At 37.9% G+C, this 16577-nt stretch overlaps 1 protein-coding gene and 1 long non-coding RNA gene across 7 annotated transcripts in view; one reads left to right on the top strand and one right to left on the bottom strand.

Annotated features, from left to right (window-relative positions):
* Nucleotides 1–1638, bottom strand: part of LOC145722651 (uncharacterized) — a 95591-nt gene extending 93953 nt beyond the window's left edge. For both annotated transcript variants that reach the window (XR_014147055.1, XR_014147056.1), the window contains exon 1: nt 1498–1638. This is a non-coding gene — a long non-coding RNA (uncharacterized LOC145722651). The remainder of the gene's footprint in view (nt 1–1497) is intronic.
* The window catches only part of ARB2A (ARB2 cotranscriptional regulator A), a 388449-nt gene continuing 373456 nt past the window's right edge, over nt 1585–16577 (top strand). For 2 of the 5 annotated variants that reach the window (XM_081826569.1, XM_081826570.1), the window contains exon 1: nt 1585–1768. In XM_081826569.1, the coding sequence (XP_081682695.1) occupies nt 1591–1768 (178 nt within the window). In that variant the 5' untranslated portion in view covers nt 1585–1590. The remainder of the gene's footprint in view (nt 1769–16577) is intronic. The other 3 variants (XM_081826573.1, XM_081826568.1, XM_081826571.1) reach the window with 3 other exon arrangements.

Here is a 16577-nt window from a genome sequence, read left to right on the forward strand (position 1 = left end):
TAACACATTCTGACATGCATTTTAGAAGCATTTCTACAGCTGCCAAATGGAGGCTAGACTGTAGGAAGGCAAAAATAGAAGTGTGTAGAACAATTAAGAGGCAATTACAGCATCCATTGAGGAGTAGAATAACACTGTATAGGTGTTGAGAACTGATTAGGTTTAGGATACCCTTCGAAAAAAGAGCCAACAGATTTTGCTGAGGGACTGGACATGGAATGTTAGAGAAAGAGGAATCAGGATAATCTGAACAACTGTAAGAATCTAATGCCATTTACTGAAATGGAGAGATATGCAATAGGAAACAGGTTTTGGAGGTGGAAAATATAGAGTTTGACACGCATATTAAATATCCTAGTAATATGTTGAATAAGAAGTTGGATATGTGAGTATAGTAATCAGAGAAGTCAGGGCTGGATATGGATATTTGGAAGCCATCAGCATAGTGAAGTTATGTAAAAGACAATGAAGGAAATGGATGAGATCACCTGCGGAATGAGGACAGATAAAGAAGGGAACAGGTCTAGAGCATAATAACATTTAGAAATCAGGGAGAGGGGCGCCTGGGTGGCTCAGCCGGTTAAGCCTCTGCCTTCAGCTCAGGTTATGATCCCAGGGTCCTGGGATCCACCCGCCCACCCCTGGTCATGCTCCCTGCTCAGCGGGGAGCCTACTTCTCCCTTTCCCTCTGCCTGCTGCTCCCCCTGCTTCTGCGCTGTCAAATAAATAAATAAAATCTTAAAAAAAAAAAAAAAACGGGAGGAATCAAGCAAAGGAGAATCAAAAGAGCACCATGATTTCACAAAAGTCAAATGAAAAATGTGTATCAAGTTTCAAGTAAAAGATGTAATTAACTGTGTCAAATGCTGCTGAATGGTTAAGATGAAGATTAAGAGTTGCCCCTTGGATTTCTGATTGTTTAAATGCCCGGATATTGACACACAAACTCTCCTTTTATTCTAACATTTCAACTACCTAAGAGGTCTCACATTCAAGTGTGTATAAGAATTAAAGATCTCGACTTTATTTTTAGCATTATGTATTCTGTACTTTGTAGGCCATTTAAAGGATTTTCCTGAGAAATTTTTACTACCAGGAATTTTCCCATAAAGGCTGCGTTTCCAAAACTGTTTCTCATTCATCCCACTAGTACTCAGGAAATAGGAAAAGAGCAGGGTCAGGGAGCCAAACCTTAATTTCTTACTTTATAAGTCATAATTTTGAAGTAAATTTAATCTTTCAAATCTAGAAGTTTCGACCTTCTGTCTTTTCTGGAGCGGAATGGAGTGGGTAAAGATGAATAAAACATGAGTGGGAGAGTGGGCAATTGGCTGCATGGACAGTCTCACAACTACTTTTTAATTTTCTCTTGGAAAACGAGGCTGCAAGGTGGCCCCGTCCTCAAGGCTACTCAGGAAGCGGGGTCTCCCGCTTTAGAAAAAAAGGGTGAAGGAAAAGGCGAGCAAGGCCAGGGGGAAATAACAGGACAACTCTTACCTCCCACAAGCCTTTCCCAGCCCACTTAGCTCCACAGGAACCAACCTAGCGACCACGCTCCGCCCATTTCCGGATTGTCGCAGCCGTCGTCGCATGCGCAATGACGTCTCAGTCGCCTGCGGACCCCGGAAGTGCAGCTCGAACTTGGTCGGGGCGCGGATCCCGAGAGGGAAAGTCATAACAACCGCACGAGGGAGTTCGTCTGGCGAGCTGGAAGGCCACGCCTCCTCCCGCCTCCCCCCGCAGCCCTGTAGCTGGGGGCAGAGCTCAGGTAGGACCTGCGTTTGCGGGGATATGAGCTCCGGGGGCAGGCCCGGGCGGAGATCAGAGGAAGGGGCTGGCCTGGTCGGTCTCGGGCGGGGATTGTTGGCCCCGGGGCCGCAGGCTTCCCACAGATCACGCTGCGTGCCTTGCGCACAGGTGTACCCAATTTAGGGACCCCGCCGATGGGCAGGTTCCACCTGCCATTTTCACTTATGAGGCGGGGCAGAACACGTGCGTTCCCTGGTTGACCGTCCTTACAAGTGAACATGTGGAGTTCGGTGAGCCCTAGAGACCATAGAGTAATGGGCCCTCGTATGCTTTCTCAGGAGGGACGGTATTTATTGTTTGATTAAACATTTTTTCTACAAAAATTATAATCAATGGCTGAAGCTTTACCAGATGCCATTCACTGCAGACAGAAAATTAAAGTGCAGTTATAAAATTCTCTCAAAACTTGTAACATGTATGTGTGGGCGCTGGTGGGACATTTGACTGGAATGGATTTTTAAACTTTTGACTTTGAAATAAAGTTAGGTATATATTGGAAACACTCTTTTCTCTCCCTCATCCAGAGATTTAACATATTCTTCTCATGCTCCAGAGTGTGTATCTCTTGGGCCAAGAAATTGGTTACTTAATTTTTGTCTGTATTTATTAACAACTAGTGTTCTTGCATTTGTGTATTTCCCTACCTCTGAGAAGTTCTAGAGGGAAAATCCTGTGGTTTTTAGACTAGCAAGTGCCTTGTAATGTTCATCAAAACAGATGCACTGTGATGTTTATTATGCAATACATGGTATCTTTTTGTTTTAAAGCAGTGTTAGAGGTAAATTCTTTATACTTATACTTTAGTTCATATTGTCAGGGGCGGATATACTGTATTCATTTAGGGTATTTAGAAACAGAGAGCAAGCACTGTTTGAAGTGCCTAATTAAGGTATTATTGTCAGTGCTGGTACCAGGTTTCTATCTGACTTCTTAAACTAGGTGCTCCTCCCACTTTAATCATTCCCATTCTGGATGGCTTTGAGGCAGTGGCTGGTGGCTGTTCAAGGCTTGTAGATGGTAGAATAGTACCAAGACCAAAAGGAAAATATGATTTTATGCTGTGAGCATCACATCTGTTTATTCATTTAACAAATATTTATTGGCCACCCTCGATGTGTCAGGTGGAGTTCTAGGTGATGGGGGTACATAGTGAACAAAATAGACAAAGTCCTTTGGCGCGAGCCAAGCTACTCATGCTGTTTGACAAAGTCCAAGTATGGGGGACGATCCTGAAAACAGGAGACTCCACAGCTGGCTCCTGCTATTCTCTTTCATTTTGTTTATGGCAATCTTTATAATTGTGGGAATATTTCTGGGCTGGCTCCTGCTATTCTTTTTCATTTTATTTATGGCCATCTTTATTAATTGTGGGAATATTTCTGGGGTTTCATGATAAAGTGACTACTCACCTTAGTTACGCCTATCTAAGCAATCATAATGAAACTAATTCCACGAAGAATTAGTTTCTATAGAACAAAATAACAAAAAGGTCACGCTCTGTCTAGCACCTTTCTCTTTGCGTATTGTTTTTTAGTTTTAGCGAAAGCCAATAAGCAGAAATCAATAAAGGTCATGTTAATCATTACAAAGGAAAAATGAAAGAAGGCTATGGCTGTAATCCAGAAAATGATCTAAGATTTGGAAAGACAAAAATATCCTAACATATAAATAAAGTTCCTCCGAGACTGTCAGGAGGAGATGCTTGCAACCTGACCTTGTGTCTGTGTCTCCTCATTCGCCGACACCGTCCTTTCCTACGAGAGACCCACCCTGGCTGGAGCTGGACTCCAGCAGTCCTTGTGCTCCTGGAATTTACATTGTAGTGGATGGAGAAAAGAATTAACAAGTAAACGTGTATACTAGGTAGTGATAAAATCTATGAAGAAAAATAAAGCTCTTTATGCGGAGAGAGAATTACAGAGGATACTATTTTATATAGGATTGTCAAGCTTAGCCTCTCTGATAAGGGAACATATGAGTAGACATCTGAATAAAATGAGAGAGTGAACTCTGCAGGTATGAGGGAGATGGGTGTATTAGGATAGCAAAACGTGGTGAGGCAAGAGTATGTTTGGTATATCTGAGAATAGCAATGATGTAGGCATGGAGGCATTAGGGTTTAAAAATCTCGAAAATGAGTATTTATTCAGTGGTTTGGTGTGTGCATGAGAGATCTTACTTATTGACAGACTATTTTTTTCAACTTTCCCAGACAGCTCTATGAGGACAATCTGAAGTCCTTAGATATTTAGAGATGTTTCCATGCTCTTCATTGGCACTAATGAAGTTAAGCACCATTTACTCAGTTGATACATTACTTGTGCTGTCTTAGATAAGGTTTGCACAGTAGCCATGGATAACTAAATAGCAAGTACTTTTCTACCCTATTGTAAACTTTACTTTTCATTCATCTTTTTTACTGTGGTAAAATATACATAACATAAAATTTACCATTTTAAACATTTTTAACTGTGTATATGAGTGGTACTAAGTACACTCACCCTGTTATGCAATCATCACTGTCATCCATCTCCAGAACTTTTCATCTTCCTCAACTGAAAATCCATACCCTTTAAACATTAACTCTCTGTTCCCCCCTCCCTTTAGCCTCTCACAACCTTTTACTTTCTGTTTCTGAATTTCCTGACTCTACTCAAGGTAACTCATATGAATGGAATCGTACAATATTTATCCTTTTGTGACTGGCTTATTTCACTTAACATTATATTTTCGAGGTTCACCCATGTTGTATTGTGTTTTCTTTATAAGGTTGATATTCCATTTTATGTGTATACCACATTGTTTTTTAAATCATTTTGACCATAGATGCTTGTGTTGCTTTCATCTTTTGTCTATTGTGAATAAGGGTTGCTCTGAACAGGGGTGTGCAAATATCTGTTTGAGTTTCTGCTTTCATGTCTTTTGGCTATATACCCAGAATTGGATCAAATGTCAATTCTGTATTTAATTTTTTAGGAATCACCTTACTATTATCCACAGTGGTTGTACTGTTTTACGTTCGTACCAGCAATGAGCAGAGGTTGCAATTTCTCTACGTCTTCAAAAATACTTTTTCACATCTTTGCCAAACACATTCTCTTTCTCTCTCTCTCTTTTTTTTTTTGATAATAGTTATCCTAATGGGTGTGAAGTAGTATCTCCTATGGTTTTGATTTTCCTAACGATTGGAGGTGTTAAACATCTTTCCATATGCTTTGGGGCCATATGTATATCTTCTTTGGAGTGCTATTCATTTATTTTAAGATTGATTTTAATAGAAATTTTTGGATTTTTTTTTTTTTTTTTTTTTGGTGAATCGTCTAAAGGTTAAGAAGGCAGCCCCACTATGTTTCCTTTGGAATTTTTAACCCTACAATACTATAATTGTAAAAATTTCAATTATCTATAGACAAGTATCTATAGTAACTCCAAACTTAGAAATAAAAAAGACCATAAAGCATCTTTAATAACAATGAATGAACCTTTGAGTATCAGATTGTGATAAAAACAGTTCAGAAAAGCCAAGGATCATTCTGACCTGCTTTGATTTTTTTTTCTTTTAATTAGAAGGAAAGGAGTATATTGATTGGCTGACTGTGTCTATGAAGTCGATCTCTTTTTTCTGGGACTTGGAAGCCTGGAAACAAACAGAAGAGACAAAAATGGTGAAACAGGGTCACCTGGGTGGCTCAGTCAGTTAAGCGTCTGACTCTTGATTTTGGCTCAGGTCATGATCTCAGGGTTGTGAGATCGAGTTCCGCATCCAGCTGTGTGCTGGGCATGTAGCCCACTTAAGATTCTCTTTCTCCCTCTGTTCTTCCCCCTCCCTTAAAAAATGGTGAAACAGAAAAAAGAAGTATTGGGTAGCAGTATAGCAATGGGATGCGGGTAGGTGGGGAGTGGCAAAGGACATCAGTAACAGTGATGGACAATAAGCAGCAGAACTGGCAGCAGAGGAGATAAGTTTCAGCAACCAAGGTGACAAACTAATACAGCTCCACAGATTGGAATGGGATGGGGGATGAGGTGAGAGAGAGCAAATCACCAGCTACATCTCAACATATGGTTCTGAAGTCAGCCATTTGGCCTTGAGTAGTTCAGTAAGACCTACTGTGTATCAGTGCAATGTGTCTGTCAGTTCATCTGGCTCAGTAGTCAATGTTTGGAAGATGTGCAGTGTGTACAGTCCTGCAGGAGTAAGCTATGTTTTTCAGACAATGTATCACATTATTTCCATCCATAGAATAATGAGGTTTACTTAAGTAATTTAATGAGTAATTGTGTAATTTAATAGTGTTCAGCATTGTTAAAAAAGGTGGGCTTTTTTTTTTTTTGGATTATTTTTATGAGAAGGAAAGGAATTTTTTTTGTCCAGAATAGCTAATGGTCTAGTAGTTCAAGGTAACACCTTTTTTTTCCTTTTTTTTTTTTTTTAACTATTGAATGACTTTGTACACTATCATTGTCTAGAAAATACTCTTGGGGTACTACATTTAGCTAACTATTTCAGTTATAAAGCTCAGTTAAGCCGATTAATTTAAAGTAATGAATGAAAAATTGTACCACAGTTTTGCTCATAACTCTTTGGCAAATTAAAATTGATTAATTTGGTACAGATGAGATGGCAGATGACTGACTTGCTCAAGGTTTCACAGCTAAGTTAAAGACAAGGCAGAGACAGCAGTACTGTGCTGCTTTCTCTGATATTGTATTGTTGTCTCCTTTTTGGGGGAATAGTTCATTTTTGCAGTATAGATAATGTAGATAATTTTGCTGTAGAGAAAAATATCACTGTGAAGACACATCATTGAAGCAAAGCATTTATTTTATGTTTCCATTTTTATATAGCAGATAGGATATTTATTTTAAGCATAGTCTAGATTGATAATGTACTCAGGGTTGATTTGTTTGGAGGTTGGAGAGATGCTAATAAGACTAAGATTTTGGATTTGGGCCCTTGTAAGGCCCTCTACGAGCTCATTACAGAAATGATCATAACTAATACCCAACAGTGTAACTATTAACTGTTGTAGGGTGTGGCTGATATTCTTATCCCCTGCTAATCACATTTCCCTCATACGCCTTTTGGCATCAGAAAGTAGCAAAAATGATACTATATGTGGCTAAACACACTACTTCTATTTAAAAAAACAATTCAGAGTTAATATTAAGGTAATGAAGGAGTGTTAAGTGATACCCTTTTCAGGTATAAAGCATAGCTTGGTTTTGTGTGCCTTGTTTAGAATATGGACAGGCTAGAATTATAACCAAAATTACAACTCAAAGTAAGGCATTTTTAAAAAGTTAAAAGTTTGATTGAGATAGTGACATACTCTCTTGATTTGAATTACCCATTCTTCATGGTATCATCATTTTTGTGTATATTATGGAAATTATTATAGTATTAACTCAAGTTGTTTGGAAATTAATCATCTTGATTCATTTGCTTTTACACTCTCTAATGTTGGAGTATTTATCTTAGGCTTGGTTTTGGAAAATACTTTTGACCTGATTCCACTTTCTGGGAAATTATTATTCTGTGGGATCACTGGAGTCTTATTTTTATTACTGATATATCTGTTTTTGCCCTGGAAGTTATTGAGCTATATGGGAGAAATACGAGATAATTATACCCTCTATAATACTGCACCGAGCAGAGTTTGCAAATTGGAGATCTCCAGGCTAAATGGACCTGCACAATCTTTGATGTTGTAAAATTAGTTTTCAGCTAATTTAAGTAAATATCTAGGTTTTTTGTTTCCCCTGAGAAATAGAAAGTTCCAGTGACACTGGGTCTTCATTCTGTGAAGCAACAGTGGGGCAAATTGCAACTCGCTTGAAATGAGCTATGTGTTTTCCAGTTTGTTGCAGGCTTTACATTCATACAGTGTAAGCTTATGCCTTATAGGACTCACTGCCTGTATTGACTGTTAACTTTCTGGTGTCTATAGACATTTAAATTTTTGATTCCTGAATTATACAGACTTTAAATGGGTAATTGTTTGTCTTTGCCTTTCTATGGCTATATTGCACCCTTTCACTTTTATTTTCTTGATACCTCCAGTGATTGGGGTGCGGCATTCAGTGTAGACTCCCTCTTAGAGTGACAGCTTATGCTGTAAAATAGATTTTTTTAAATTCCAGTGTGCTGAAGTAACCTCCCCTAAGCTGCTGTCAAGGCTGTAGTAGGGTCTTTCCTATAGGTTGGATTATGGCCAGAATTTTAAACCGGTTGGCTCTAGGTTTGGATCCAACAAAAATTGGATTTACTAGAGACCATTTTGCACCTTTTTTTTTTTTTTTTGCCAGCATGAAAGCATTTTTTATTTGTACACTGTTCTTTTAGAATTTTTCCTACTTTTTTCTAGGTTACTAATATGATGAATCAATTTGCGCTGATGTATTTGACAGACAATTGTGATTAGAATATTATTGTTTATAGGTAGTATTTTGTTATTTTGGATCAGTGTGAGTGATTATAATGGCGGAAATTTTATCTGCATTAGGAATACTACAAGTACTTTTAAAAAACTAGACATTTCAGTTTTATCATTGAAAACAAACTATTGAAAACAAGCTTATTTATTCTGAATATTTCCTTCAGTAGGAAGCATGCATAATTAGTTTTATCCAAACAAGCATATGTGTTTGTGTTTTTAACTGTTCTAATTAAAAATGTAAGGTTTCTCTCTTTCTTTCTCAATGAAGAAAGACTTTCAGCCAGATCAACCGTTAATTCTGAAAATATTAAGCTATGTAAGCTAATTTTTTAAGTCCAAAGACAGTAAAAGAAAACATTCTTGTTTTGGTAAATCTAAAGGAAGCTCCTTCCTTACATAGGAGATAAATTATTGCTGAATTGGAAAATCAGGCAATTCAGGGATGATAATGAATGAATCTGGGAGCTTTAGTGGTGTTCACTAGTTCACTTGGGGTTTAACTACATGTCGTCTGTACCTATGTAACAAATGATCCCAAAATTTAGCAGCTTAAAATGAAAAATATTTATTATTTCACACAGTCTCTTAGAGTCAGAAATTTAGGGTCAGCTTAGGCGTGGTTCTGATTTAGGATTTCTCATGAGGTTGTAGTTACAGTGTCAACTAGGGTTTCAGTCATCTGTAGTTTGACTGGGTCTGTAAGATCCACTTCCAAGCTCACTCCTGTGGCTGTTGGCAGGAAGCTTCTCTTAAGTACCAGTTGGGCCTCTCCATAGGGCTGGTCACAACATGGCTTCCCAAGAGCGAGTGATCTGATAGAATGAGAGAGCACCCAAGATGGAAGCCACAATGTTATAATTTCTTAGGTGTGATACTATCACTTCTCCTGTTTAGTATTGGTCATACAAGTCAACTCCGGCATTGTGTGGGAGGAGACTACATGAAGATGTGAATAACAGGAGGTGGGAAGTTGGCTGCCACTGTCTGCCCTCCATCCTCCAGGGGTTCATGTTCTTCCCACATGCAGAGTTCACCCAGTGCTTCCCAGGCCTAACATGTCTCATTCTGTTACTATATCATCTTAAAGTGCAGAATTTCATCATCTAAATCAGGTCCGGGCTTAGATGTGGTTACTTGGGTGTTTTTCCTCAAGCACAGCTCTTTGAGTACCATCCTGCTCCATCTGCCTCTCCCCACCTGCAATACCGAACATACAATGGGGGACAGGTATAGGATAACTGCTATAGATAGTTTTGTTCTAAAAGGGGAAAAATGGAAGATGCAAAGGTGTCCTTAGTTCATAGCAATTCTGAGATCCAGATGGGCACATACTGGAAGTTTCTTGATTAGATCTCAAGCCTGGGAATAATTCTTTATGATTCTTCGCCTTGCCTTCTGTGCTTTTTCTTGTACCTCTGTCTTTTCTCATGAAACATAGCAGATGTTTCTAAGGTGAGTTTTTTTTCAGCTTGCTTTCTGTCAGTGGAATTTTGGGGTCCCAAAAGTCTCTCTTCATTTAAGATATATTAAATCTTTTATATATTAAATAAAAGAGTAGTCTTTTATAAATCTTGTGGATGTTACGTGAATTCTATTGAGATGTATTCCTTTGAGCAAAAATCACACACACTTTTTTTTGAGATAAATCCTTGTATACATTGGGCTTCTAGTAACAAGGCTGAGGGATAATGCCCTTAATTTTGTAGAAGCTTTATTGTTTGAGCTTTATTGTAATGTCTTTCAAGGGCCTTTTGGCTGACTGACTAATAGTCTGAGGCACCACCTTTAATATTTTTGAAGTTGTAATGAAAGAGTTTTCAGTCATACCCTCAGCCTCATTGTTGAATGATGTTTTCCTGGTAATGCCCTGGATTTTTTCTTTGCTCAGAAAACATTTCTTAATTTTAGCATCATTTGCCTAATTTTCTTTTAATATATTTTGTTTTTTAGAACAGTTCTAGGTTCACAGCAGAATTGAGTAGAAAGTTAAGAGATGTCCCATATAGCTCCTGGCCCTACACTTGCACAGCTTCTCCTGTCAGCGTTCCACATCAGAGTGGTGTATTTGTTATAACTGATTAACCTATGTTGACATATCATTATCATCCAAAATCCATAGTTTATACATTAGGGTTCAGTCGTGGTGTTATGCATTCTGTAGGTTCAGGCAAATGTGTAATGACATATATCCACAATCATAGTATTGTAGAGAATAATTTCACTGCACTAAAAATAGTTTCACTACCTTGTTTATCCCTCCTTTCCCCAACCCCTGCCAACCACTAAACTTCTGATTGTGTCTATAGTTTCGTCTTTTCCAAAGTGTCCTAGAGTCAGAATCATATAGTATGTAGATATCCTTTTCGGATTGGCTTTTTTCACTTAGTAATAGGCATTTAAAATTCCTCCCCTATATTTTCATGGTTTTATTTATTTATTTATTTATTTATTTATTTATTTTCTTTTTTAAAGATTTTATTTATTTGACAGAGAGAGAGAGCGAGAGCAGGAACACAAGCAGGGGGAGTGGGAGTGGGAGAGGGAGAAGCAGGCTTCCTGCCAAGCAGGGAGCCTGATGTGGGACTCGATCCTAGGACCCTGGGATCATGACCTGAGCCGAAGGCAGACGCTTAACGACTGAGCCACCCAGGTGCCCTGATTTTTTTTTTTAAAGTGCTTAGTAATCCATCGTATGGATGTACCACAGTTGATTTATTCATTAAGCTACTGAAGGACATCTTGGTTGTTTCTAAATTTGGCAGTAGTGAATAAAGCTGCTATAAACATCTGTGTGCAGGTGTTTGTGTGGACAGAAGTTTTCAGCTCATTTGGGTAAATACCAAGGAGTATGATTCCTGTATTGTATGGTGAGAGTATGTTTAATTTTGTAACAGACTGCCATATTAGCTTCCAGCATGGCTGTGCCATTTTGCATTCTCACCAGCAGTTCCTGTTGCTCTATATCCTTGCCAGCATTTCCTGTTGTCAGGCATTTAGGAATTTGTTCATTCTAATAGGTATGTAGCAGTTATCCCGTTGTTTTAATTTGTAATTCGTAATGACATATGATGTTTAGGATCTTTTCGTACGCTTGTTTGCCATCTGTATATCTTTGGTGAAGCATCTATTCGGGCCTTTGGCCCAGTTTTCTTGTTGTTGCGTTTTAAGAGTTCTTTGTATATTTTAAATAAGATACCTTTATTAGATAAGTCTTTTGCAAATATTTTCTCTCAGTTTGTGGCTTGGCTTTTCACTTACTTGACAGTATCTTTTGTAGAGTAAGTCTTTTTTTTTTTTTCGCTACCTGAGCCGAAGGCAGACGCTTAACCATCTGAGCCACCCAGGCGCCCCTGTAGAGTAAGTCTTATCTTCTTTTTGTTTAACAGCCCTTTCATTATTTTCTCTCTCACTTCTCAAGTTTTACTATAAGCAGTAAAATGAACCAGGTGGCACATTCAGCACTCTGGTTGGAACTCTCCTTAGCTAGATCAGCCATTTCGTTAGTCGTATTTTCTTCTTTCTGTATAACTCCATGGGACAGTGTTGCTAAAGTGTCTGCCACTACTTAACACGTATCTCCCTTCCTCAAATTTCCAATAACGTTTGCTTTTTTGCAAGTCCTCGCCATAGATTTATCAAAGCTCATGGGGTTTTTATAAACGGGTTCTTCAGGGTGTTTAGGCTTTCTCTAACACCCTTCTCAGAGCCCCCTACCTGGTTCCAACGCCCCTCTCACATTTTAAGTTTTCAGTATGGCTGTACTCCACTTTCAGGTACCAAAATTTGTGTCTTTTGCTGCCCTAAAAGAAACCCATTTATAATTCTAAGCTTTCTTTAGAACAGATCATGTGGGTGATTGAATTACAGCACAATCTGAATTTGCAACCTTGAGGAAAGGGTTGGGTCCTTATATGGGTATCTTTGGGCAAATTCTGATGAAGCTAGGAACCTTGGATCTCTCAATTATGTTGAACCTCCTTTGCCGGTAGAAGCAGCCCTTCTACTCCTTCTTAGGAGGTCTGTCTCCCCTGGCCTAAAGACCCTGTAATATCCCTTAAAGTAGTTGTCTGCAATGGACTGCCGATCTTCTTGTCTTATTTTTGCCACCTTTCATTGCTTTTAGACCTATAATCAGACTTGAGTCCACAAAGGCCCCGGGGTGGAGGGTGAGGCATAAAATTTGAAACGGGAAGAAGTGTGAGAAACACTAAGATAATTTGGTATTTTTTGTCATTTTGTTTCTACAGAAATCAGAGGAACATATATGGGAATGGATTCTCAGAGTGTGGAATCAGATTAAAGGAATATTGGATCAGGCAGTAGTAGTGATGGTGGTGGTGCAGCTGCTGGTAGATACAATGTCAGGGAATCCTGTAAGGATTATACTATCATGAGGATACTCACAGCAGTTCACTTAGGAAATGAGAAATGATTGGGACCTAAATGAAGACAACAGAGTTGGGTATAGGAAAGAAGGAACTGATGCTCTCTGCTTCTCTCATATATTATGCATACTTTTTTAGCACTAACAGTTTAATTATTTAGTGTCCTCTCTCACTAGGCCAAGCTTTTCAAGTATTAGGACCACTTATCTTTACAACAGCATGAGAAACAGCAAACATTATATGCTGTGCATTATTGTAAGCACCTAACATACATTAATTCTTTTGATCCCCACATCTGTTCTTTAAGTACTAATATTAAATACATTTTTTTAGATGTGGTAGCAATGTTGAGGATCCTTAAGAACCCTCAGGTTTGATGATTTCCTGGAAAAACTCCCAGAACTCAGGAAAATGTTATATTCATGGTTTTGGTTTATTATAGTGAAAAGATACAGATTAAAATCAGCAAGGAGAAAAAGCACGTAGGGCAGGAGTCCAGGAGACACAAAGCACTAGATCCACTTGTCATCTTTCAAGTCATATGGAAAGTGCTTGATCTCCCAGACAATGTGTGACAAGTGTAAAGTCTTAACCAACCAGGAAGGCTCCCCTGAGCCTTGGAGTCTTGGGTTTTGTTTTTTATTTTATTTTTTTCTTTTAGGGGTTGGGGTTGTCAGTCACCTAGGCATGGATTGCCCCCATAATTGACAACTACTCAGTTTCCAGCCCCCACAGAGATCAAACTGATAAAGCTTGCTGCAGGACTCAGGTGGATAAAAGCATGCACTCACCATAAGTCACATGGTTAGAATAAACTTTATGGCATGGCCCATGGCTTCAAGTATACAAAGACACTCTTATCAGGCATGATATTCCAAGGCCATACTGGTTATATCCCAGAAGCCAGTCAAGGGACAGTCCTTTCCTTAGAAGATACAGGGTTTGAACACCTTAAGCCTGATGTTAACCTTTTACTGGACAGCTGAGGTTAAGTAACTTGCCCTTGGAAATACATAGAATAGATGACTGAGTACAATTTAAACAGAGGCATTCCAGCTCTAGTATCCGTTGTTTTAACCACATACTCTACCACCTTTTGGCATCTCTTCTGTCAAACACAAAATCTGTTATGCTTAAGCAGTTAATAAATTTTCATTAAGTGAATGAATGAAAAGATAGGAAACTGTAGGCTGGTTCTGCTGATTTAATAAAGGTTATTGATGTTAGAACTTTTTTAATCTTTGTGAAATACCACATGTCTGTATCTACTCCCAAGCCCTCTACATCTATAGCAGTTATTAGATGCTCACTGAAGATCAGCTTAAGTTTCTTTTTGCCCTCTTCATGTGTGTAAATACCGCTCAGTTGCCTGGAGTAGTAAGATTAGAAATCTAATTATTTCCAGCGTATTAATAAAGTGTATGACTGCTTGAAATTTCAATATTTAGAGCTATTTTTTGGTTTACAGTCTTATGAATTCCTTAATAGCTGTTATAATTACACTCAAATCTAAATACTTGTGATGTTTAAGTTATTTTTGTATTCATGTGTATTTGCTGATCTCTCTTGGAATAAATAATAAGGTTTGACTGTAATGTCATAAAATAATCCCTTCTCTAGTAGTTTATATATTTTCATATTTTTTCTACCCATATATCATTTTCCATAGTATGAGTACTACCCTAATATGCAAACATTTTAGAAAAAGAGAATAAATCATACCAATTACCATTTTTTTTTTAAAGATTTTATTTATTTATTTGAGAGAGAGAGAATGAGAGAGAACACATGAGACGGGGGAGGGTCAGAGGGAGAAGCAGACTCCCTGCTGAGCAGGGAGCCCGATGCGGGACTCGATCCAGGGACTCCAGGATCATGACCTGAGCAGAAGGCAGTCGCTCAACCAACTGAGCCACCCAGGCGCCCGACCAATTACCATTTTAACATTTAAAAGTCTCCTTACTTTTATCTGTTAAAACCTTATTAAGATATAACTGAAAATAAACTTTATATGTTTAAAGTTTATAATTTGGTGTGTTTTAGGACACATCCATGAAACTATCCGCACAATCAAAATAATGAATATGTCTATCACCTTCAAATGTTTTTTCTTGTCATTTTTCAGTGGTCATTTGTATATTTCTTTTAAATCTTTTGCCTGCTTTTCTTTTGAAGTCTATTAAATTTAATTTTTAAATGTCATTATGGTTAACATACAGTGTTATATGGTTTCAGGTGAACAGTATAGTGATTGAACAGTCAGTGCTCCTTAAGATAGGTGTACTCTTAATCCCCTTCACTTATTTCACCCATCCCCCCTGCCCACCTCTCCTCTGGTAACCATCTGTTTGTTCTCTATAGTTAAGAGTATGTTTTTTGGTCTGTCTTTATCTTACATATATACACACACACAAATGTTCTTTATTCATTCATATATCGATGGACATGGATTGTTTCCATAATTTGTCTATTGTAAATAATGCTGCCATAAACATAAAGGTGCATATATCCTTTCGAATTATTGTCTTTGTATTTTTTGGTAAATACCCAGTAGTGTGATTACTGGATCATAGGGTAGTTCTATTTTTTTTTTTTTAAAGAGGGAGAGGCAGGGGAGGGGCAGAGGGAGAGGGAGAGAGAGAATCTTAAGCAGGCTCCATGCCCAGCACAGAACCTAACGTGGAGCTCGATCTCATGACCCTGAGATCATGACCTGAACTGAAAGCAAGAGTCAGACGCTTAACTGATTGAGCCACCCAGGGGCCCTGTTCTGTTTTTAATTTTTGGGGGAACCTCCATACAGTTTTCCACAGTTGCTGCACCAGTTTGTGTTCCCACCAACAGTGAATGAGGGTTCCTTTCTCTCCAATCCTTGATAACATTTGTTTCTTACGTTTCTAATTTTAGCCATTCTGACAGGTGTGAAGTGATATCTCATTATAATTTTGATTTGCATTTCCTTGTTGATGAATGATGTTGAGCATCTTTTCATGTGTCTGTTGGCCATATGGATGTCTTTGGAGAAATGTCTGTTCAGGTCTTCTGCCCATTTTTTATTGGGATTATTTGTTTTTTGGGTGTTGAATTGTATAAATTCTTGATATATTTTGGATACTAATCCTTTATAGGATATGTCATTTGCAGTATCTTCTCCCATTCAGTAGGTTGTATTTTGGTTTTGCTGATTGTTTCCTTTGCTGAGCAAAAGCTTTTTATTTTGATGTATTCCTGGTAGTTTGTTTTTGCTTTTATTTCCCTTGCCTCAAGACACATATCTAGAAAGGTGTAGCTGTGTCCAATGTCAGATATATTACTGCCTGTATTCTCTTCTAGGATTTTTATGCTTTCAGGTCTCACATTTAGGTCCTTAATCCATTTTGAGTTTATTTTTGTGTATGGTATAAGAAAATGGTCCAGTTTCATTCTTTTGCACGTAGCTGTCCAGTTTTCCCAACACCATTTATTGAAGAGACTCTTTTTTCCATTGCTTCTTCTGGCCTCCATTGTTGAAAATTAATTGATCATATAATTATGGGTTTATTTCTGGGCTTTCTATTCTTCTGTTCCATTGATCTATGTCTCTGTTTTTGTGCCAGGACCATACTGTTTTGATTGCTATAGTTTTGTAGTATAATTGAAATCTGGAATTGTGATACGTCCAGCTTTGTTTTCTTTTTTCAGGATTCTGTTGGCTATTCAAGGTCTTTTGTGGTTTCATACAAATTTTAGGATTGTTTGTTCTAGTTCTGTGAAAAATTCTGTTGGTATTTTGATAGGGATTGCATTATATCTGTAGATTGCTTTGGGTAGTATGGACCTTTTAACAATATTTGTTCTTCCAGTCCCTGAGCATGGAATATCTTTTTTTTTTTTTTTTTAGCTTTTGCTTTGAACTTTTTATTTATTTATTTATTTATTTATTTATTTATTTATTTATTTATTT

This window comes from Leptonychotes weddellii, chromosome 7 (assembly GCF_054177405.1).
Source record: "Leptonychotes weddellii isolate Sample4059 chromosome 7, ASM5417740v2, whole genome shotgun sequence".
Lineage (NCBI taxonomy): Eukaryota > Metazoa > Chordata > Mammalia > Carnivora > Phocidae > Leptonychotes > Leptonychotes weddellii.